Here is a 23899-nt window from a genome sequence, read left to right on the forward strand (position 1 = left end):
AACCTTACACATAAAGGAGCTAGAGAAAAAACAGCAGATGGACCCCACGCCCAACAGAAGAAGAGAGTTAATTAAAACTCGAGCAGAACTCAACGAAATTGAGACCAGAAGAACTGTGGAACAGATCAACAGAACTAGGAGTTGGTTCTTTGAAAGAATTAATAAGATAGATAAACCATTAGTCAGCCTTATTATAAAGAAGAGAGAGGAGACTCAAATTAATAAAATCCTGAATAAGAAAGGAGAGATCACTACCAACACCAAGGAAATACAAATGATTTTAAAAACATATTATGAACAGCTATACGCCAATAAATTAGGCAATCTAGGACAAATGGACGCATTCCTGGAAAGTCACAAACTATCAAAACTGGAACAGGAAGAAATAGAAAAACTGAATAGGCCAAAAACCAGGGAGGAAATTGAAGCAGTCATCAAAAACATCCCAAGACACAAGAGTCCAGGGCCAGATGGCTTCCAAGGGGAATTCTATCAAACGTTTAAAGAAGAAATCATACCTATTCTACTAAAGCTGTTTGGAAAGATAGAGAGATGGAGTACTTCCAAATTTGTACCATGAGGCCAGCGTCACCTTAATTCCAAAACCAGACAAAGACCCCACCAAAAAGGAGAATTATAGACCAATATCCCTGATGACCATGGATGCAAAAATTCTCAGCAAGATACTAGCCAATAGGATTCAACAGCACATTAAGAAAATTATTCACCATGACCAAGTAGGATTTATCCCCGGGACACAAGGCTGGTTCAACACTCCTAAAACAATCAATGTGATTCATCATATCAGCAAGAGAAAAACCAAGAAGCATATGATCCTCTCATTAGATGCAGAGAAAGCATTTGACAAAATACAGCATCCATTCCTGATCAAAACTCTTCAGAGTGTAGGGATAGAGGGAACTTCCCTCGACATCTTAAATGCCATCTACGAAAAACCCACAGAAAATATCATTCTCAATGGGGAAGCACTGGAATCCTTTCCCCTAAGATCAGGAACAAGACAGGGATGTCCACTCTCACCACTGCTATTCAACATAGTATTGGAAGTCCTAGCCTCAGCAATCAGACAACAAAGAGACATTAAAGGCATTCAAATTGGCAAAGAAGTCAAACTCTCCCTCTTCGCCGATGACATGATACTCTACGTAGAAAACCCAAAAGCCTCCACCCCAAGATTGCCAGAACTCATACAGCAATTTCGTAGTATCGCAGGATACAAAATCAATGCCCAGAAATCAATGGCATTTCTATACACTAACAATGAGACTGAGGAAAGAGAAATTAAAGAGTCAATCCCATTTACAGTTGCACCCAAAAGCATAAGATACCTAGGAATAAACCTAACCAAAGAGGTAAAGGATATATACCCTAAAAACTGTTGAGCACTTCTGAAAGAAATTGTGGAAGACACAAAGAGATGGAAAAATATTCCATGCTCATGGATTAGCAGAATTAATATTGTAAAAATGTCAATGTTACCCAGGGCAATTTACATGTTTAATGCAATCCCTATCCAAATACCACGGACGTTCTTCAGAGAGTTAGAACAAATTATTTTAAGTTTTGTGTGGAATCAGAAAAGACCCCGAATAGCCAGGGGAATTTTAAAAAAGAAAACCATATCTGGGGGCATCACAATGCCAGATTACAGGTTGTACTACAAAGCTGTGGTTATCAAGACAGTGTGGTACTGGCACAAGAACAGACACTTAGATCAATGGAACAGAATAGAGAACCCAGAAGTGGACCCTGAACTTTATGGTCAACTAATATTCGATAAAGGAGGAAATCTATGCATTGGAAGAAAGACAGTCTCTTCAATAAATGGTGCTGGGAAAATTGGACATCCACATGCAGAAGAATGAAACTAGACCATTCTCTTACACCATACACAAAGATAAACTCAAAATGGGTGAAAGATCTAAATGTGAGACAAGATTCCATCAAAATCCTAGAAGAGAACACAGGCAACACCCTGTTTGAACTCGGCCACAGTAACTTCTTGCAAGATATATCCATGAAGGCAAAAAGAAACAAAAGCAAAAATGAACTATTGGGACTTCATCAAGATAAGAAGCTTTTGCAGAGCAAAGGATACAGTCAACAAAACTAAAAGACAACCTATAGAATGGGAGAGGATATTTGCAAATGACGTATCAGATAAAGGGCTAGTTTCCAAGATCCATAAAGAACTTCTTAAACTCAACACCAAGGAAACAAACAATCCAAACGTGAAATGGGCAAAAGACATGAAGAGAAATCTCACAGAGGAAGACATAGACACGGCCAACATGCACATGAGAAAATGCTTTGCATCACTTGCCATCAGGGAAATACAAATCAAAATCACAATGAGATACCACCTCACACCAGTGAGAATGGGGAAAATTAACAAGGCAGGAAACCACAAATGTTGGAGAGGATGCGGAGAAAAGGGAACCCTCTTACACTGTTGGTGGGAATGTGATCTGGTGCAGCCACTATGGAAAACTGTGTGGAGGTTCCTCAAAGAGTTAAAAATAGACCTGCCCTACGACCCAGCAGTTGCACTGTTGGGGATTTACTCCAAATATTCAGATGCAATGAAACGCTGGGACACCTGCACCCCGATGTTTCTAGCAGCAATGTCCACAATAGCCAAACTGTGGAAGGAGCCTCGGTGTCCATCGAAAGATGAATGGATAAAGAAGATGTGGTTTATGTATATAATGGAATATTACTCAGCCATTCGAAACGACAAATACCCACCATTTGCTTCAATGTGGATGGAACTGGAGGTTATTATGCTGAGTGAAGTAAGTCAATCGGAGAAGGACAAACATTATATGGTCTCATTCATTTGGGGAATATAAATAATAGTGAAAGGGAATAATAGAAGGGAAGGGAGAAGAAATGTGTAGGAAATATCAGAAAGGGAGACAGAACATAAAGACTCCTAACTCTCGGAAAAGAACTAGGGGTGGTGGAAGGGGAGGAGGGCGGGGTGTGGGGGTGAGTGGGTGGCGGTCACTGAGAGGGACACTTTACGGGATGAGCACTGGGTGTTATTCTGTATGTTGGCATATTGAACACCAATAAAAAATTATTTTATTTAAAAAAAAGTAAATAAAAAAAACAATTCAATGTCAGAAAGCCAATTCAGAAGGACAATTATTAAGCTACTGGTGGCTCTAGAAAAAAGCATAAATGACTCAAGAGACTTCATGAGTGCAGAATTTAGATCTAATCAGGCAGAAATTAAAAATAAATTAAATGAGATGCAATCCAAACTAGAGGTACTAACGATGAGGGTTACCAAGGTAGAAGAACGAGTGAATGACATAGAAGACAAGTTAATGGCAAAGAGGGAAACTGAGGAAAAAAGAGAAAAACAAAAGATTATGAGAATAGGTTAAGGGAAATAAATGACAGCCAAAACTAGACAAACACCCCACCAAAAAGGATAATTATAGACCAATATCCCTGATGAACACAAATGCAAAAATTCTCAACAAGATTCTAGCCAATAGGATCCAAATGTACATTAAGAAGATTATTCACCATAAATCCCACCATAAAGTGGGATTTATCCCTGGGATGCAAGGCTGGTTCAACACTCATAAAGCAATCATTGTGATTGATCATATCAGTAAGAGAAAAAACAAGAACCATATGATCCTCTCAATAGATGCAGAGAAACTATTTGACAAAATACAGCATCCATTCCTGATCAAAATTCTTGAGAGTGTAGGGATAGAGGGAACATTCCTCAGCATATTAAAAGCCATCTATGAAAAGCCCACAGCAAATTTCATTCTCAATGGGGAAACACTGGGATCCTTTCCCAAGATCAGGAACAAAACTGGGATGTCCACTCTCACCACTGCAATTCAACATAGTAGTAGAAGTCCTAGCCTCACCAATCAGGCAACAAAAAGAAATCAAAGGCATTCAACATTGGTAGAGAAGAAGTCAAAATCTCCCTTTTTGCAGGTGACAAGATACTGTATGTAGGAAACACAAAAGCCTCCACCCCAAGATTGCTAGAACTCATACAGCAATTTGGCAGTGTGGCTGGATACAAAGTCAACGCCCAGAAATCAGTGTCATTTATAAACACTAACAATGAGACTGAAGAAAGAGAAATTAAGGAGTCAATCCCATTTCCAATTGCACCCCAAACCATAAGATACCTAGGAATAAACCTAAGCAAAGAGGTAAAGGATCTGTACCCTAAAAACTACAGAACCCTTCTGAAAGAATTTGACGAAGATACAAAGAGATGGAAAAATATTCCATATTCATGGATTGGAAGAATTAATATTGTGAAAATGTCAATATTACCCAGCACAGTTCACATCTTTAATCCAATCCTTATCAAAATACTATGCACTTTCTTCAGAGAGTTGGAACTAATCATCTTAAGATTTGTGTGGAATCAGAAAAGACCCTGAATAGCCAGGGGAATATTAAAAAAGAAACCATAGCAGGTGGCATCACATTGCCAGATTTTAGGTTGTACTACAAAGCTGTGGTGATGAATAGAGTGTGTTCGCACAAAAACAGTCACATAGATCAATGGAACAGAATGGACAGTCTAGATGTGTACCCTCAACTTTATGTTGAACTAATAATTGACAAAGCAGGAAATACTATCCACTGGAAAAAAGACAGTCTCTTCAATAAATGGTGCTGGGAAAATTGGACAGCAACGTGCAGAAGAATGAAACTGGACCATTCTCTTACAATACACAAAGATAAACTCAAAATAATATCCTCCAGTTCCACCCACATTGAAGCAAATGGTGGGTATTCGTCCTTTCTGATGGCTGAATAATATTCCATTATATAATATATAAATTTTTTATAAAATATAAAATACAAATGTATATTATATATATATATATATATATATATATATATATATATATATCACATCTTTATCCATTCATCTGCTGAAAAACATCATGGCTCCTTCCACAGTTTGGTATTGTGGACATTGATGCTATGAATATCAGGGAGCGGGTATTCTGCCGTTTCACTGCATCGGTATCTTTGAGGTAAATCCCCAGCAGTGCAATTGGTGGGTTGTAGGGTAGTTCTATTTTTGACTCTTTGAGGAACCTTCACACACTTTTCCAGAGTGCTGTACCAGTTCACATTCCCACCAACAGTGTAAGAGGGTTCCCCTTTCTCCACATCCTCTCCAACATTTGTTGTTTAACGTCTTGTTAATATTCACCATTCTCACTCGTGTGAGGTGGTATCTCATTGTGGTTTTGATTTGTATTTCCCTGATGGCAAGTGATGCAGAGCATTTTCTCATATGCTTGTTGGCCATGTGTATGTCTTCTTTGGTAAACTCTCTGTTCACAACTTTTGTGCAATTCATGATTGGATTGTTTGTTTCTTTGCTATTGAGTTTAACAAGTTCTTTATTGATCTTGGATACTAGTCCTTTATCTGATAGGTCATTTGCAAACATCTTCTCCCATTCTGTAGGTTGTCTTTTAGTTTTGTTGACAGTTTTTGTTTTGTTTTGTTTTTTGCTGTGCAGAAGGTTTTTATCCTGATTAAGTCCTAATAGTTCATTTTTGCTTTTGTTTCCCTTGCCTTCACAGATGTATCTTGCAAGAAGTTGCTGTGGCCCAGTTCAAAAAGGGTGTTGCCTGTGTTCTCCTTTAGCATTTAGATGGATTCTTTTCTCACATTTAGATCTTTCAACAATTTTGAGTTTATCTCTGTGTATGGTGTAAGAGAATGGTCTAAGAGAATGGTCTAGTTTCATTCTGCATGTGGTTGTACAATTTTCCCAACAATATTTATTGAAGTGACTGTCATTTTTCCAGTGGATATTCTTTCCTGCTTTGTTGAATATAAGTTGACCACAGACTAGAGTGCCCATATCTGAGTTCTGTATTCTCTTGCACTGATCTATGTGTCTGTTTTTTTTTTTCTTTGCCAGTACCATACTGTCTTGATGATCACAGCTTTGTAATACAGCATGAAATCCAACATTGGGAGGTCCCTGACATTGATTTTTTTTTCTTTTTCAATATTCCTCTGTGTATTCGGGGTCTTTTCTGATTCCATACAAAACTTAAGGTTATTTGTTCCAACTCTGTGAAGAAAGTCCATGGTATTTTGATAGGGATTGCACCGAACATGTAAATTGCCCTGGGTAGCATAGAAATTTTCAGTATATTAATTCTTCCAATCCATGAGCTTGGAAAGTTTTTCCATCTCTTTGAGTTTTCCTGAATTTCTTTCAGAAGTGTTCTGTAGTTTTTAGGGTATAGATCCTTTACCTCTTTGGTTAGGTTTATTCCTAGGTATCTTATGCTTTTGGGTGAAATTGTAAATGGGATTGATTCCTTAATTTCTCTTTCTTCAGTTTCATTGTTAGTGTACAGAAATGCCACTGACTTCCATGCATTGATTTTGTATCCTACCACATTGCTGAATTGCTGTATGAGTTCTAGCAATCTTGGGGTGGAGTCTTTTGGGTTTTCTATGTACAGTGCCATATCATCTGTGAAGAGGGAGAGTAGAACTTCTTTGCCAATATGAATGCCTTTTATTTCTTTTTGTTGTCTGATTGCTGAGACTAGGACTTCCAATACTATGTTGAATAGCAGTGGTGAGACTGGACATCGGTCTCATGTTCCTGATCTTAGAGGAAAGGCTGTCAGTTTTTCCCCATTGAGAATGATATTCACTTTTGGCTTTTCACAAATGGCTTTTGAGATATTGAGGAATTTTGCCTTTACCCCTACACTTTGAAGAGTTTTAATCAGGAATGGGTGCTTTATTTTGTCAAATACTTTCTCTGCATGTATTGAGAGGATCATATGGTTCTTGTTTTTTTCTTATTGATATGATCTATCACGTTCATTTTTTACAAGTGTTTAACCATCCTTGCATCCTTGGTATAAATCCCACTTGGTCATGGCGAATAATCTTCTAAATGTACTGCTGGATCCTATTGGCTAGTATCCTGTTGAGAATGTTTGCATCGGTGTTCACCAGGGATATTGGTATTTAATTCTCTTTTTTGGTAGGGTCTTTGGTTTTGGAATCAAGGTAATGCTGGCCTCATAAAACAAGTTTGGAAGTAATATATCCCTTTATATCTTTTGAAACAGCTTTGGAAGAATAGGCATTATTTCTTTTTATACTTTTGATAGAATTCCCCTTGGAAGACATCTGGCCCTGGACTTTTGCCTCTTGGGATGTTTTTGATGACTGCTTCAATTTCCTTTCTGGTTATTGGCCTCTTCAGGTTTTCTATTTCTTCCTGTTCCAGTTTTGGTAATTTGGGTTTTCCAGAAATGTATCCATTTCTTCCAGATAATCTAATTTGTTGGCATATAGTTGGTCATGATATGTTTTTATTATTATTTGTCTTTCATTTTTATTGGTTGTGATCTCTCCTCTTTCATTCGTGATTTTATTAATTTGAATCTATTTTCATTTTAATAAGCCAGGCTACGGGTTTATCTATCTTACTAATTCCTTCAAAGGACCAATTCCTGGTTTTGTTGATCTGTTCTACAGTTTTTCTGGTCTCTATTTCATTGATTTCTGCTCGAATCTTTATTATCTCTCTTCTTCTGCTTGGTGTAGGTTTTACCAGCTGTTCTTTTCCTAATTCCTTTAGGTGGGAGGTTAGCTTGTGTATTTGAGTTTTTTCCAATTATTATTGTATTGCTATGTATTTCCCTCTTAGGGCTGCTTTTGCTGTATGCCAAAGATTTTGAATGATTGTATCTTCATTTTCATTAGTTTCTATTAATCTTTTTAATTATTCTCTAATTTCCTGGTTGATCCATTCATCTTTTAGTAGGATGGTCTTTAATCTCCATGTGTTTACGTTTCTTCCAAATTTCATCTTGCCATTGAGTTCTAGTTTCAAATCATTGTGGTTTGAAAATATGCAGGGGACAATCCCAATGTTTTGGTATCAGTTGATACCTGATTTGTGACCTAGTATGTGGTCTCTTCTGGAGAAAATTCCATGTGCACTTGAGAAAAATGTGTATTCAATTGTGTTTGAAAGGAAAATTCTGTATATATATGTGAAATCTATTTGTTCCAGTGAATCATTTGAAGCCCTTGTTTCCTTGGTGATATTTTCCTTAGAAAATCTGTCATTTGCTGAAAGTGCTGTGTTGAAGTCTCATACTTACAACTATCTAAGTATCTCTTTACTTTGGTTATTAATTGATTGATATACTTGGCAGCTCCCACATAGGGCCATTAATATTCATGATTTTTAGGTCTTCTTGTTGGATAGACCCTTTAAAGATGATTTAGTGTCACTCTTCATCTTTTATTACAGTCTTTGATATGAACTTTAATTTTTCTGATATGAGGATTGCAACCCCAGCTTTCTTTTGAGGACGACTTGAATAGTAAATGGTTCACCACCCCTTCATCTTCAGGCTGTAGGTGTCCTTAGGTCTAAAATGAGTCTCCTGTAGACAGCATATAGATGGGTCTTGCTTTTTATCCAGTCTGATACCCTGTGTCTTTTGATGGGATCATTTAACCCACTCACATTCAGAATAACTATTGAAAGATACGAGTTTGGTGTCATTGAAATAACTATTCAGTCCCTGCTTTTTTGGATTGTTTCTTTGGGCTCCCTCTCTCTTTTACATGGTCACCTTTAATATTTCTTGCACATCCAGTTTGGTGGTCACATATTCTTTCAGTTTCTGTCTATACTGGATGCTTTTTATATCTCCTTCTATTCTGAATGAGAGCCTTGCTAGATAAATTATTCTTGGTTGCATCTTTTTCTCATTTAATACCCTGAATATATCATGTCAGCCCTTTCTGGCCTGGCAGGTCTTTATTTAGAGACCTGCTGTTTATCTCATATTTCTCCCTATATAAGTAAAGAATCTCTTGTCCCCATCTGCTTTAAGATTTTTCTCTTTATCTTTGAAATTTACAGTTTCACTATTTTTTTTATAAATTTATTTTTTATTGGTGTTCAATTTACTATTAAATGTTGAGGTGTTGAAAGGTTTTTATTGATTATTTTTTGGGGGTTCCTCTCTATTTCTTCTTTCTGAATGCCTGCTTCCTTCCCCAGATTTGGGAAGTTCTCAGCTATTATTTGTTTGCATATACTTTGTGGTCCTTTCTCAGCCTCTTCTGGAATCACAATTAGATGTATATTCTTCCTTCTCAAGCTATCATTTATTTCCCTAAATCTTTCCTCAGGGGCTCTTAATAGTTTTTCCTTTTTTTCCTCAGTTTCCTTCCTTATCATCAACTTATCTTCTATGTCACACTCTCTCTTCCACCTCATTAACCCTAGCAGTTAGATCATTCAGTTGGGTTTTCATGTCATTTAATCTATTTTAAAGTTTGGCCTGATTAGATCTCAATTCTACAGTCACAATGTCTCTAGAGTCCTTTACGCTTTTCTCCAGAGCCACAAGTATCTTTATAATTGTACTTCTGAATTGACCTTCTGACATTGTATTGAAATTCAAATTCTGTAATTCTATGGCAGAGAGTACCATTTCTGGTGGTGAATTCTTCCTTCTAGTCATTTTGTCCAGTGCATAGTGGCTGTATGAGCGGGCTGAGTCAAATATATCAACCACGACATAATCAAAACACACTCTAGATGATTCTGAAGAGGTCAGAGACCAGAAAATAAAAGAAAAAGAAGAACACAGCAAAATAAAACAAAAGGACCACTAAAGAAAAAATCAAAATTTTGAAACAAAGTAAAAATAAAAGGCCAAAAACCAAAAACAAAGTAGAAAAAAGAAAAAGAAAAAAAAGTCATGAAAAGAGAAAAAAGCGGGGGGATTCTGGTGGTGAGGAAGTGGTAGTCGAGAGAGAATGTAATCTACCTGAGGGGTCTTAGAGGGTGATCCTCTTGGTTCTGAGTATATTTTGTTCTGTATGTTAGGAGATTCTCAATCCCAAATTTATATAAAACAGCGATACTTATAGCAAGCTCCAACATTGACCACCAGAACATAAACAATATAAAAGAGGAGGGCAGAGTAGGAAGAAAGAGAGAATATAATATCATAGAATTAAACAACAGGGTGTTCCACTTGGTTCTCAGTGTATGTTGGTCCTCTTTTGGAAGGTACTAAATTCCACCATTGTAAAACAAAATAAGGCAGAAAAATAAAAAACAAAAAACAAAAAACAAAAACCCATATCTCATATATTTGCCAAAATTAAATTGAATATGCAGAAGGGAATCCAGAAGTTAAAAATATATCTAAGACATGTAATTATAGAAAATGAAGAGCTGATAAAATGTTGCAGTTAAGGTGGGAAAAGAGAAAAATATATTGGAAATCTTTTTTTTATAATAAATTTATTTTTTATTGGTGTTCAATTTGCGAACATACAGAATAACACCCAGTGCTCATCCCGTCAAGTGCCCCCCTCAGTGCCCTTCACCCATTCACCCTCACCCCCTGCCCTCCTCCCCTTCCACCACCCCTAGTTCGTTTCCCAGAGTTAGGAGTCTTTATTTTCTGTTTCCCTTTCTGATATTTCCCACACATTTCTTCTCCCTTCCCTTACATTCCCTTTCACTATTATTTATATTCCCCAAATGAATGAGAACATATAATGTTTGTCCTTCTCTGATTGACTTACTTCACTCAGCATAATACCCTCCAGTTCCATCCACGTTGAAGCAAATGGTGGGTATTTGTCGTTTCTAATGGCTGAGTAATATTCCATTGTATACACAAACCACATCTTGTTTATCCATTCATCTTTCGATGGACACTGAGGCTCCTTCCACAGTGTGGCTATTGTGGCCATTGCTGCTATAAACATCGGGGTGCAGCTGTCCAGGCGTTTCATTGCATCGCTATCTTTGGGGTAAATCCCCAACAGTGCAATTGCTGGATCGTAGGGCAGGTCTATTTTTAATTATTTGAGGAACCTCCACACAGTTTTCCAGAGTGGCTGCACCAGTTCACATTCCCACCAACAGTGTAAGAGGGTTCCCTTTTCTCTGCATCCTCTCCAACATTTGTGGTTTCCTGCCTTGGAAATCTTTAGTCTGATATAAAAATAAGTTGTAAGAAAGGGAGACAGAACATGAGAGACTCCTAACTCTGGGAAACGAACTAGGGGTGTTGGAAGGGGAAGTGGGCGGGGGGTGGGGGTGACTGGGTGACGAGCACTGAGGGGGGCACTTGATGGGATGAGCATTGGGTGTTATTCTATATGTTGGCAAATTGAACACCATAAAAAATAAATTTATAAATTAAAAAAATGAGTTGTAATGGAAAAGAAAAAAGGAAAACAAAAGACCCTGTAGTTCTATATACTATTTTCCCTTAGTTCTGGAGCTTTCCAATACTGCTTGATCAATAAAGTTGCTCTCCCCTTGTTCTTCTAGCTGGTCTGGGGCAGGGGTCTGCTGTACTGATTCTCAAGTGTCTGTGCCTGGGCAGAGATGCCTGCCCTTGCCTGACTCTGGGCTGAGTATGAGCTGTTTATTCTGTGAAGCCTTTATTGTGTAGAGGCCCTGCCTCTCCCAGGCATAAGTTGAAACAAAGAGGAGAAACAACAATGGTTGTGGTCAGATTTCCAGCTCTGGAGTTGATCTTCCCACGAGTAACTAACCATAGTCTCCAGTCCTCACTTTCAGAGATGCTCCCAGGAGCAGGCACAGGTACAGTGATTTGTAAAGTTGGGGGGTGCCCAGTGGGAGGAGAGTTCTTGCTTTCCTGTGAACTCCTTGCTTCCGTGTGTCCCTGGGGAATGTAGGATCGCCAGTTTTGTCCACTTGGGCACCCTGGAATCCAGGGCCTTGTGCTGCTGGACCTGCACTCCTGGGGACCGCCTCTCCCGAAGAGAATGGGGGCACAACCACCTCAGTCCACAGCTGGCCTACCTAACTGACTTGCTTCTTCCAAATCCCCCAGAGGGCTGTGTCGCTCCAGCCCTTTACCATTTTCGGACCTTGGTTTTGTAGTAAGCTTTCCCCGGTACCTCTCCTCTTATAGTGACTCTGGGAATCTTGAGACTTCACTGCCCCTCCTAGGATTCTGCCTGATTCCTCTGCTAAGCACTTTTCCATGAGGGAAAACTCTGGCATGGATTCCATTCTGGTATCAGCTTTTTCTCTATAGACAACACTCTATAGACAACACTCTACTTTTTTTTATAATAAATTTATTTTTATTGGTGTTCAATTTGCGAACATACAGAATAACACCCAGTGCTCATCCCGTCAAGTGCCCCCTCAGTGCCCGTCACCCATTCACCCTCACCCCCCGCCCTCCTCCCCTTCTACCACCCCTAGTTCGTTTCCCAGAGTTAGGAGTCTTTATTTTCTGTTTCCCTTTCTGATATTTCCCACACATTTCTTCTTGGTTTGCCTCTCTCTCTTTTTTTGTACCTTTTTTCAATTTTTTACATTCCACATATGAGTGAAGTAATATGCTATTTGTCTTTCTCTGACTGACTTTTTCACTGAACATAATACTCTCTTAGTTCCATCACTGTCATTACAAATTGCAAAATTGAATTTTTTATGGCTGAGTAATTATGTATCTTCTTTATTCTTTATCCATTCCTCTATCAGTGAACACTTGGGCTGTTTCCATGATTTGGCTCTTGTAGATAACGCTGCTTTAAACATCCAGGAGCATGTACTCCTTTGAATTAGTATTTTTGTATAGTTTGAGTAAATACTTAATAGTATAATTGATGGACCATAAGGTAGTTCTACTTTTGAATTTTTGAGGAAACTCCACTCTCTTTTCCAGAGAGGCTACACCTGTTTGCACTCCTACAAACAGTGCAAGAGGGGTTTCCTTTTCTCCACATCCTTGCTAATACCTCCTGTTTCTTGTGTTGTTGATTTAGGCTATTCTGAGACATGCGAGGTGATAGATATCTCACAGCAGTTTTGATTTACATTTTCCTAATGATGTTGAGCATCTTTTCCTGTGCCAGCTGTCTGTATGTCTTATTTTTTAAAATGTCTTTTCATGATTTCTGCCCATTTTTAATTGGATCATTCATTTTTTGGGGGTATGAAGTTCTATAAGCTTTTTATATATTTTGGATGCTAACTTTATTATATATGTTATTTGAAAATATCTTCTCCCATTCAGTAGATTTCCTTTTAATTTTGGTGATTATTTCCTTCTCTGAGCAGAAGTTTTTATTTATTTATTTGTTTATTTGTTTTTATCATTTTTTTTAGAAAGGGGGAGAGAGAAAGATGAGGAAGAGGAATAGGGAGAGAGAGAATCTTAAGTCTCCAGCATGGAGCCCAACAACAGGGCTCAGTCTCACAGCCCTGAGATCATGACTTGAACTAGAATCAAAAGTTAGACACTTAACCCATGGTGCCACCCAGACACAAGATTCATTTTTACAGGTCATGGACTTGGAATGTCTTTCCATTTATTTGTGTAATCTACAATGTCTTTCACAAACGTTTCATAGTTTTTAGAGTAGAGACATTTCACCTCTTTGATTAGGTTTATTCTTAGGTAAATTAATGAGTTTTGACGTAATTTTAAATGAGATTGATACCTCGATTTATCTTTCTGCTGCTTAATTATTGGTGTATAGAAATGCAACAGATTTCTGTATGTTGATTTTGTATCCTGTGACATTACTGAATTCATGTATTAGTTGTAGCAGTTTTTTTTTGGTGGAATTTTTCAGGCTTTCTATATATAATATCATATCATCTGCAGATAGTGAAAGTTTGACTTCTTCCTTATTGATTTGAATACAATTTTATTTTTCTTGTGGTTGTTTGATTGTTGAGGCTAGGACTTCCCGTACTATGTTTAACAGTATTGAGAGTGGGCATCCCTGTCTTGTTCCTAACCATAGAGGAAAAGATCTCAGTCTTTCTCCAATTGAAGATGGTATTAGTTCTGGGTTTCTCATATATAGTCTTATGATATTGAGGTATGTTCCCTCTAAACCTGCTTTTTGAAGATTTTTATCATAAATATATGTTGTACTTTGAGAAATTATTGTTGTGCATCAATTGAAATGATCATATGGTTCTTATTATACTTTCTTTTATTAATGTAATATATCATGTTGATTGGCTTGTGAATAATGAACCACCCTTACAAACCAAGAATAAATCCAACTTGATCATAATGAATGATTTTTTTAATGTACTGTTGGATCTGTTTTGATACTATTTTATTGAGAATTCTTGCATCAGTGTTTCTCAGAGGTATTGGCCTTTAGTTTTATCTTTTAGTGGTGTGTTTATTTGGTTTTGGAATAAGGATAACGCTGGCCTGGTAGAATGATTTTGGAAGTTTTCCCTCCTTTTGTATTTTTTTGAATAGTTTGAGAAGACTACGTATTAATTCTTCTTAACTCCTCTACTATCCAGCAATTGTACTGCTAGATATTTACCCAAAGAATACAAAAATACTAATTCAATAGGATACGTGCACCTCAATGTTAATGGTAGCATTATCTACAACAGCCAAATCATGGAAACAGCTCTAGTGTTCATATACTGAAGAATGGATAAAGAAAATATGATATCCAGATACAATGGAATATTACTGAGCCATAAAGATAATGAAATCTTGCCTTTTGGAACAACATGAATGAAGCTGGAAAATACCATGCTAAGTGAAATAAATCACAGAAAGACAAATGCCATATGATTTCACACATATGTGGTATTTAACAAAAAGAAAAACAAGCAAAGGGACTGGGGGGGAGGGGCAAATCAAGAAACTGAATCTTAACTATAGAGAACAAACTGATGGTTACCAGAATAGAGGTGGGTAGGGGCATATGTTAAATAGGTGATGGGGGTTAAGGAGTGCACTGGTGTCATGAGCAGCAGGTGTTGTATGGAAGTGTTAATTAGTATATTGTACACTTGAAACTAATAGTACACTATATATTGACCAACAGGAATTCAAATAAAAACTTAAAAAAAACAACCTATTACTTCCATTTTACAAAGGAAACAGGCATAAAAATATTATATACTTGTTAAAGTTCAGAATTCTAATAAGTGGTGAAACTATGGTTTGCACCAGGCAATCAGATTTAGAACCCCTGCTTTTTCTTTTAAAATTTAAATTCTATTTGCCAACATATAGTATAACACTCTGTGCTCATCACATCAAGTGCTCTCCTCAGTGCCTGTCACCTGGCTACACTATCCCCCCACCCACCTCCCCTTCTGCAACCCTTTTTTTTTTGTTTCCAAGAGTTAGGAGTCTCTCATGGTTTGTCTCCCTCTCTAATTTTTCCCTCTCAGTTCCCCACCTTTCCCTTATAATTCCTTTCACAATCTCTTATATTCCATGTATGAATGAAATCATATGATGATTGTCCTTTTCTGATTGACTTATTTCACTCAGCATAATACCCTCCAGTTCCATCCATGTGGAAGCGAATGGTGAGTATTCATCTTTTCTGTTTCCTGCGTAACATTCCATTGTAGAACCCCTACACTTAATCAGTACACTGTATTGACTTTATCTGTACTAACGGAATGCAAGTTGTGGAACAATGTATACAATATGATTATATCATGTAAATAGTGTTCTATGTGCCACTTTTCTAATATTTCACATACACTAATTTAACCCTCATTGCATCTCTATAAAACAGATATTTTAATTTCCATTTCATCTATGAGAAAATAGAGGAACAGAGAAATTAGATAGGATGCCTTATAATACACAGTTATAAGTGTATAGTATGGGTTTGAACTCAGGCAGTTTTACTTCAAAGCAGATTTACTTGTGTTCATTTTGGTAGCACATACACTAAAATTGGAACAATACAGAAAAGATTAGCATGGCCCCTGTGCCAGGATGACATGCAAGTTTGTAAAGCATTCCATATTTTTTAAAGCAGCCTTTGTACTTAACTTTCCTATTATAAGTGACCTTTTTCTCTTCAAACTGACCAAAACTAATACAGATCAAACTATTAATAGTGATTTCCTCTGGAAGGGAGGTAGCAGAGAGGTGAAGATCCAATTTTACTTTTTACTATCTATATATCTATATGGTTTGACTTCTATTATGTGCATGAATTCATGTATTATTTGCAAAATCAAAAATAAATAAATCATTCACATTGTTAGAACTTGGAGTGGAGGCCACTGGCTGGCTGACGAACTCACAATTGTATGTAGTATGCTACCTGAGGGGCGAATCTTTCTTTCACTAACACCACAAGGGTCTCTGGCTCGATGAGTGGAGTTAGATAGTAATTCTCATTATAAGAAAAAAAAACTCAATCAATCAATCAGTCAATCACATACGTAAAAGGACAAGATAAAGTTTACTACCATCTTTAGAATATATTTTTTCCAAACCTACAAGTGTCTGGTCTATTCTTCAAAATGATTATGAACTCAGATACAAACTCCTGAAGTAGACTTGGATGCATAAACAAAAATCTACATTGCTGATACTTTCAGCTTGATTATCAATAGAACTGCTGCTGCTGTTGTTATTTTTACAAATAATGCTTTCAAATTAATTATCACAAATATCCTATATAATAGGTTAATTCAAATTTTGTATGTCATACCAACCAATTTGTTTTAGGTTATCAAAGACATCCTCTTATAAGACAGAGTGCATTAATTCAGCTTGGCACCAAAGGTACAGCTCATAGCAAATCGAGAAAATAAGTCATAATTGCACACCAGAAAGATAATGAAAATAATTTTAAAAATTAGATTTTCTATCACTGCTACCACAAATGAATGTTAAAAGGAAATGGATATCTCAAATTGTTCCTAACCTAGACTCCTTCATTAGTTATGTCCCATCTCCTTTGCCTTTTTCACTTCTATATCCAAATTCTATCAGTCTCCTGTCCTAAATATCTTTGCCTTTCACTACTGTCATTTCATTTTTGTATTGCTGCAGCTGCTTCCTATCTTTCTCCCTTCAAATCCACTTGACATGCTAGATTGATCCACCTTTCATGCCTACAGCTAAATCCTTCATGGTGTCTAATCATCCATGGATTATTAATAAGAGATATAATTTATTGAGTGTCTCATAAGTGAAAGATGCTCTTAGACAACATCTGTACTCATTTAATCTTCACAGTAAATCTGAAAGTTATGGTTTTCTGCATTTTTATAAACAAGAAACAGCCTTGAAAATACTAAAAGTCAAAATCTGACATGAAACCTGAAGGTCTGTATGTTTTTTCCTGTTTATTTCCTCAGTTTCTATTCCTGTGACTTGCTCTTAAAAGCTCCAATTACCACATTGCTTCATGACTGTTCCTTTCACCTTAAACTTCTTTATTCTTATAATTTCCTGGCATATTATACATCTTTCAGGTTTCTGATTAGCTCTCACTTCTTCAGGGATACATGCCTTGACCTACCTAGCATGGTTTAGGTTTCCCTACATTGCATTTACCACATTTGATCAGTTATCACTCTGTGAGTCACTCAAAGATAAATGCTTCATCTTATTCATATTTATATGCTTGTTCTCAAACTTTATACAAGCAGTCTGACACTTATCATCAATAATTATTATCATTTTCTGAACTACTGACATATCAGATCATGTGCCAAACATGTTACATACTTAATTCATTTAATCTTCACCATGATGCTGTCAGGTAGGTATCACTACTCACACTCTAATGATTGATAAAATGACATTCAGAAGAAAGTAATTTGCTAAAGATGCATAGTTATAAGTGGTAGAGCCATAGAATCCAAATTTGCCTAGCACATAAGCTGGTCCTTTACTGTCAATTTCCATTGTTCATTTTTGGCAAATCCAAAAAATCTTTTAAATATTATTGCTTTCTTCAGCCACTTGAAAATAAAGGCTATAATAATGAGCTACAAATGTATTGAAGAGGAAATGGACATTAAAGCATGAGGTCATCTTTTTCCACAGGGTGAACGGAGGAAGTGCTAGAAGAGTTGGTATGTATTGCACTCAATATTACATAAGCCAAAAGGTCAACTACCAGAAGGAAAGCACGTTGTCCCCAAGAAAGGAGGGGCACTGGAGAGGGAAAGGAGGCACTTCAGTGGGCTAAGAAAAAAATGTATCAAAGGCTACTTTGGTGGTCCCCTCCCGTCCAAGTAAGCATTGGCACCATTTACTCTGTCCCTACAAACTTAGGCAATACAAGTTTTAATTTCTCTCTTTCTTTACTCATCCCATTTTATTTTGGTCATTTTATTCCTCAGATGTCTCAGCCCTTCATTGCGGCTGCAGTTGCCAGACACAAAAGCTCACGCTTACCACCATTCCAAAGCAGCAGGAATAGGAATCCGTTAGTTCTACTGTCCAGTTCTTCCCTGTGCCTCGCAGATGAGAGAAAAGAGGCCTTAACAGGAGTTTATTAATCAAGAATTCTTCCCCTCCCCCCCCAGGCCTGCAGTCACCTGGCACCGGAGTTCCTGCATCACAAGGGCACTAGTTTCTCAGCCAATCCAGAGTGCTCAGGCCAATGGCCCTTAGCAACAGCTTTGGAAAAGGGCAGGGCCAGGCTTTGGAACTTTGCATAGCTCAGCCTGAAGCAGTAGTGAAGTGACTGATTCTGGGTTACTTCTCCAAAGTAGCCTTGTAGTGAAAATAATGAGCTCCATTATAATCTATTATACCAGCGTGTCAGGGTCCAGGGAGGTAAGTGGAAAGAAAAGGGCCTTAGAAGGCAAAAAGACTAAATACACTCTAATTGGGGACTTCAGGATTGTGCTAAGACATTACCATCCTCTTCTTGCCTTTCAGTCTTCACCTCTCACCTCTCTAGGGTTGGGAAATGCAGGGGAGAAAAAAGAATGTGGTTATTGCCCTCACCAAGGCTGTACTCTAAGAATTGACTGATCTGGGAAGTTTCTGGGTCCTGAGCTCAGCCAACTTAAGTATTTCCAATACTTCTGCAGATTTTTCAAATGGAAGAGATAAAGAACCCTGTTCTTTAGAAGAGATAAATAACACTGTTTAGGATAGGAAAGGGAAAATGTCAGTGATTAAATGGCCAAAATCCTCAGAAAAGATTGAGTAATCATAAAAGATAAACTGGTAATTTCTAAGAAGAATATCCATTTGCATAGATAAAACATGTCTTAGATTACAGTTTAGATGAATCATGTTGACATTATAAGAGATGTACAGCAGTGGTTTCTAACAGGAATACATTGTGAGCCACATATGTTATTTTATTTATAGTAGTGACTTAAAAAAGGATGAGACTAATTTTAGTATATTTTGTTAAACTCAAAATAGATAAAATTTTACTGTTGCAACATGTAATCAATATTTAAAGAGATATTATATAAATATATTATTCTTATATTAAGTCCTTGAAATCTAGTATGTATATTGTACTTATATAATATTTTATATTGGATTAGCCATACTTCAGGTGCTCAATAGTCACATATAGCTGGCTAATAGTTATAGAAGGACCATTATATGGTTAAGAACCTCATTCTGGAAAAAAAATAAAAGAACCTCATTCTGCAAAGGTTTTGGAGAAGCATGAAAACGAAAGAATTTTGAATTGATTATAAATGTTTAACATTCATCACACGTCTTTTGTGTGTCAAGACACTATGATAGATGCAGGGAGCAATGAGATTTGATATCAGTCTAGAAAGAGTGCATTGCTTTTGTATAAGCTTTATCAATTAGATTAGGGATTTTACCCAGATACTAAGAAACAACAATAAGAAGAAGCACTTTTAAAAAGAAAATTATGGGCCTTTTGACTATTTAACATTGTGATTTATGTTATCAGATATGGTACAAAGAGTCTGTAAGAGGGAATGACTCAAAATCAATAAGGACCACAATGTATACAGCAGAAGACTCACACAACTGTTGGTCTGTGACTCTCAAACTGTAACATAAAAATCATCTGGAGGGCTTGATAAAATATTCCTGAGAGCCACTCCCAAATTCTGTAGTTTTGGAGTGGGATAAGGATGATGTTGCCAATTTTATAATCTACATTCAGACTAGCACTTGTCTAAGCAACTGTTCTTATCTTAATGAGGTTCCGCTGAAAAAGTTTTGAAAAAAAAACACTATTAATATGACTTAAATCACATGCACCATGCCTTCGCAATTTTTAAAAATAATGAGCCTTAGAAAGTAGAAATGTTGTATAATGGAATTTCAGAAACTTCTTAGCTATCAATTACAAATAGACAGGGTTTTCTAACCATGATTGTATTACATTTTTAAGTCATCAAACAAAAAACCTTCTGCCATGCACCTTTTCAGAAATCATACTTGAATAAGCTGGAGTTTGTATTTGTCAAATTGCTTTTACATGTATTCTCATTCTAGTATCAGAGATTTTATTTGGCAAAATTGCCCAAGAATGTCATGTAAAATAGGTAGAAAACTCAAATTTTAAAATTTATGGTATAGTTATTAACCAAAAATTGCAATTATAAAATATGATTAAAAGATAACTAATTAGGAATGCCTGGATGGCTCAGCGGTTGGGCGTCTGCCTTCAGCTCAGGGCATGATCCCGGGGTCTCAGAATCAAGTACCGCATCAGGCTCCCTGCAGGGAGCCTGCTTCTCCTTCTGCTTGTATCTCTGCCTCTCTCTGTATGTCTCTCCTGAATAAAAAAATAAAATATTTTTAAAAAGATAACTAATTATTACAATTTTACTTCTTGGTAGTGTTTCAGAAAAAAAGACAGTGTAAGAATATACAATCTTTCAGCAGATAATACAAATCTAATAGTTCATATAAGAGGATATAACAAGAACTCCACTTTTATACACTACGCTATTTTTAAATCGTAATCTCCTGATATACTTTATTTTCTCATTCTGTGGATTTTATCTCTGTACTTAGGTATAGTCTCTGATTATGGTTTAGCACATGTAGTATGTTTCTTCAAAATTAAAAACCTGGTATGTTCATTTCTTACACAGAGCTACCATAGATATTAGTATAAATTAATGCAGTGATAAGTTGAAAAGTGTGCTTCAACTGTTAGAAGAATGTTATACTACTTCATGTGCAGTATGAAATCAATATGGTAAATATATATATATATAGCCCATTAGAGATTTTTAGTTCTTACTGAAACCTTACTGTATTTCTTAATATACATATTAAACATATTTATATATTACATATATCTACTATATATGTATGTATGTGTTTATCACAAGAAAATTATGTAATTTTTGCTCCTCAAAGAAACACCACACTATTAAAAGCTATTCCTCTTCCATAGCATAATGGATGGGGAAAATAAAACATAAATCATTAGAGTCAGTTGATTAACATCATTTTATCTCTTTATATACTTGTTTAGGTGAAGCAGAGACAGGAAGAAGTTACCAGAATTCTAGATACTTATAAAATAAAGTATGAATTAATAGATATTTCCATCAGTTTGAAGGTACTTCAAGAAATGAGGATGAAAGTTTCCACTCCTAAGGCTCTACCACCTCAGATATTCAATGGCCAAGAATATTGTGGAGTAAGAGTAAATGTCCATTTTTATTTTATTTTCATTTCATGTCCTAAGGTCAAATACATGGAGAAAAAATACAATTATGGGCTGTGAGGGCCAGTATTCTTCATTTATACAATAACTTAATTATGTTTCTAAATATAAGGCAATATGTACTACATTATGAAAAAAGTATCATAAAAGAAAAGTATATCATGCTGCTTGTTTTGAGATACATAGTATTCTCCTTCATACATTATAGTATGAAATGATTGCGGCTAGGGGGAATATTTTTTTTACCTTAGATGGCAGATATTTGCAAAGGCCCAGATAAGATAATTAGCAAACTTACCCAAACACTTGAATTTAATTATTTCATAAGTGGAAATAATCGGCATTGATATTACAAGTTAATTTTAATTTCTTTTAGGATTTTGAAATGTTTCACAAGGCAAAGGAGAACAAAGAGATTTTGAAATTCCTGAAGATTGAATGAATATGTGGTGATGATACAAAAGATATTTACTGAGATCGATCTGCATATACCTCTGTATACACTGGTTACTTTTAATTATAACAATAGAAATATTCCATTAAAGTTAATTGATACCTAGATTAATTTGCAATCACTAACATGGGGGCTTTTACAATTTCAATTTTGCATTAAAATCATTTCTTTTTTACAGAGTGAAAATTTTATAAAGCTATGAAAAAAAACACATTAAATTTCTATCAAGATCAAGCTTTTGGGATGCCTGGGTAGCTTGGTGGTTGAGTGTCTGCCTTCGGCTCAGGGCATGATGCTGTATTCCCAGGATCGAGTCCCACATAGGGCTCCTTGCATGGAGCCTGCTTCTCCTGTCTCTGCCTCTCTCTATGTCTCTCTCTGTGTCTCTCATGAATAAATAAATAAAATCTAAAAAAAAAAAAACAAACTTTTAAGTCACTAGTAGCTGTTAATTTATAGGCATAAAATAGACTTTTAGTGCAATTTTCAATTTACTTTGAGCTTTATTTTTAAATATTTCTCAGTATATTTTTTAAAAGTTTACATACTATACTAAGGTTGTTTAAAGTTTTTATTTATTTATTATTAGAGATAGAAAGAGGGAGCACCAAGGGGCAGAGGCAGAGGGAGAATCTCAAGCAGACTCCATGCTGAGTGTGGAACCTGAGAGGAGGCTCCTATCTCATAACACTGAGATCATGATCTGAGTTGAAATCAGTCGGAAGTTTAACTGAGTGAGCCACCCAGGCACCTGTACTGGAGCTATTTTAAAAAGGAAAGAAAAAAGCATATGACTGGGTCCCATTCCAAGTCTTCCTAAATGGAAATAAGGGAGAGAATTGCAATTTGTATTTTAACAGACACTTCAGGTATTTTTTTTTTTTTGGTATACTAAGATTTGGGAACCAATATTAAGGAATAACAACTTTAGATCACTCCTCTCTTTACCTCCACATTTGCTATAAAATGGTAGTTTTCTTCCAAATTTGTTTCTACACCTGTGGTTTCTATCTTGTTGCATTGTACCTCAATCCACTCAAACCCCAAGTCAGAAACCTGGGTATCATCCAAAATATCACCCACACCCCTCACTCTCGTATGCAATCAATCATCAAACCCTACATGAGCTAGTCTTGATATCCGTTATCCCACTATTCTTTAGCTCTCCAGCTGTTTACCTTGATCATGCCCTAATCATTCTTCCTTATACTATTGCAGTAATATCTTAACTCTCTTCTTCCAGTTTTATTATTCTATATCTGTCCTCTGCTGCTAAATCAGTGCGTTTCAACCTTTACTGAACTTTGTAATTATCTGAGGACTTTGAAACACCATAATTTCTGGATCCTATCCTTATTTATTTATTATTTATTTATTTATTTATTTTACTATTTAATTTTTTAAATTTAAATTGTAATTAGTTAACATAAAGTGCAACATTGGCTTCTGGAGTAGAATTCAGTGATTCAACACTTACATACAATGCCCACTGCTCATTACAAGTGCCTTCTTTAATACCAAACATCTGTCTGGCCCACTGCCCACCCATTTCCCTCCATCAGCTTTGTTTGCTCTTTATTGTTAAGAATCACTTTATGGCTTGTTTTCCTCTCTCTTTTTTTCCCCTTTCTCAAATGTCCATCTGTCTTCTTACTTAAATTCCACATATGAATGAGATCATATGGTATTAAATATGACTTACATATTTCACTTAGAACTATAGCTCCATCCATGTCTTTGTAAATGGCAAAATTTCATTCTTGTTTGTAGCTGAATAATATTCCAGTGTGTATGTACATATACATATATATACCCACATCTTCTTTATCCGTTCATCGGTCAATGGACATTTGGGATCGTTTCATAATTTGACAATTGTTGATAATACTGTTAGAAACACCAGGGTGCATATGTATCCCTTTGAATTAGTAT

General features: G+C 36.2%; 2 protein-coding genes and 2 non-coding genes across 7 annotated transcripts in view; 3 read left to right on the forward strand and 1 right to left on the reverse strand.

Annotated features, from left to right (window-relative positions):
* The window catches only part of SH3BGRL (SH3 domain binding glutamate rich protein like), a 339550-nt gene that overhangs the window by 138488 nt on the left and 177163 nt on the right, over positions 1–23899 (reverse strand). The window contains exon 4 of one of the 3 annotated variants that reach the window (XR_012026484.1): positions 18270–20607. The exons of 1 other annotated variant lie outside the window; for it this stretch is intronic. Coding sequence is in view for 1 of the 2 variants with exons in the window: in XM_072816911.1 (XP_072673012.1) it covers positions 20497–20607 (111 nt within the window). In the remaining variant the exon portion in view is untranslated. Of the gene's footprint in view, positions 1–18269; positions 20608–23899 lie in introns of those variants that run through there. One more of the 3 variants, XM_072816911.1, reaches the window with a different exon arrangement.
* LOC140628855 (U6 spliceosomal RNA) lies at positions 15771–15877 on the forward strand. Its single transcript, XR_012026790.1, has one exon. It is a non-coding gene; the product is annotated as a U6 spliceosomal RNA (small nuclear RNA).
* Positions 16103–16260, forward strand: LOC140628927 (small nucleolar RNA SNORA62/SNORA6 family). The gene has a single exon (XR_012026844.1). It is a non-coding gene; the product is annotated as a small nucleolar RNA SNORA62/SNORA6 family (small nucleolar RNA).
* LOC140628066 (SH3 domain-binding glutamic acid-rich-like protein 3) lies at positions 18483–22074 on the forward strand. Of its 2 annotated transcripts, none has more exons than XR_012026486.1 (3): positions 18483–18653; positions 21319–21492; positions 21890–22074. XR_012026486.1 is itself a non-coding variant. In XM_072816915.1 (3 exons), exons 1-3 carry the CDS (start codon positions 18606–18608, stop codon positions 21953–21955), a joined length of 282 nt encoding a protein of 93 aa, XP_072673016.1. In that variant the 5' UTR covers positions 18483–18605; the 3' UTR covers positions 21956–22074. The 2 variants fall into 2 exon arrangements, 1 of the variants encoding a protein (XP_072673016.1); XM_072816915.1 differs by having other exon boundaries at positions 21319–21486.

This window comes from Canis lupus, chromosome X (genome assembly GCF_048164855.1).
Source record: "Canis lupus baileyi chromosome X, mCanLup2.hap1, whole genome shotgun sequence".
NCBI classification, from domain to species: domain Eukaryota; kingdom Metazoa; phylum Chordata; class Mammalia; order Carnivora; family Canidae; genus Canis; species Canis lupus.

Excerpts from the sequence above, each read along its gene's own strand:
- LOC140628066 (XM_072816915.1), top strand. The coding sequence starts at position 18,606 with ATGAGCTCCATTATAATCTATTATACCAGCGTGTCAGGGTCCAGGGAG. Across the intron at positions 18,654-21,318 it reads GCGTGTCAGGGTCCAGGGAG|GTGAAGCAGAGACAGGAAGA; the intron begins GTAAGTGGAAAG and ends ATACTTGTTTAG. Across the intron at positions 21,487-21,889 it reads ATGGCCAAGAATATTGTGGA|GATTTTGAAATGTTTCACAA; the intron begins GTAAGAGTAAAT and ends AATTTCTTTTAG.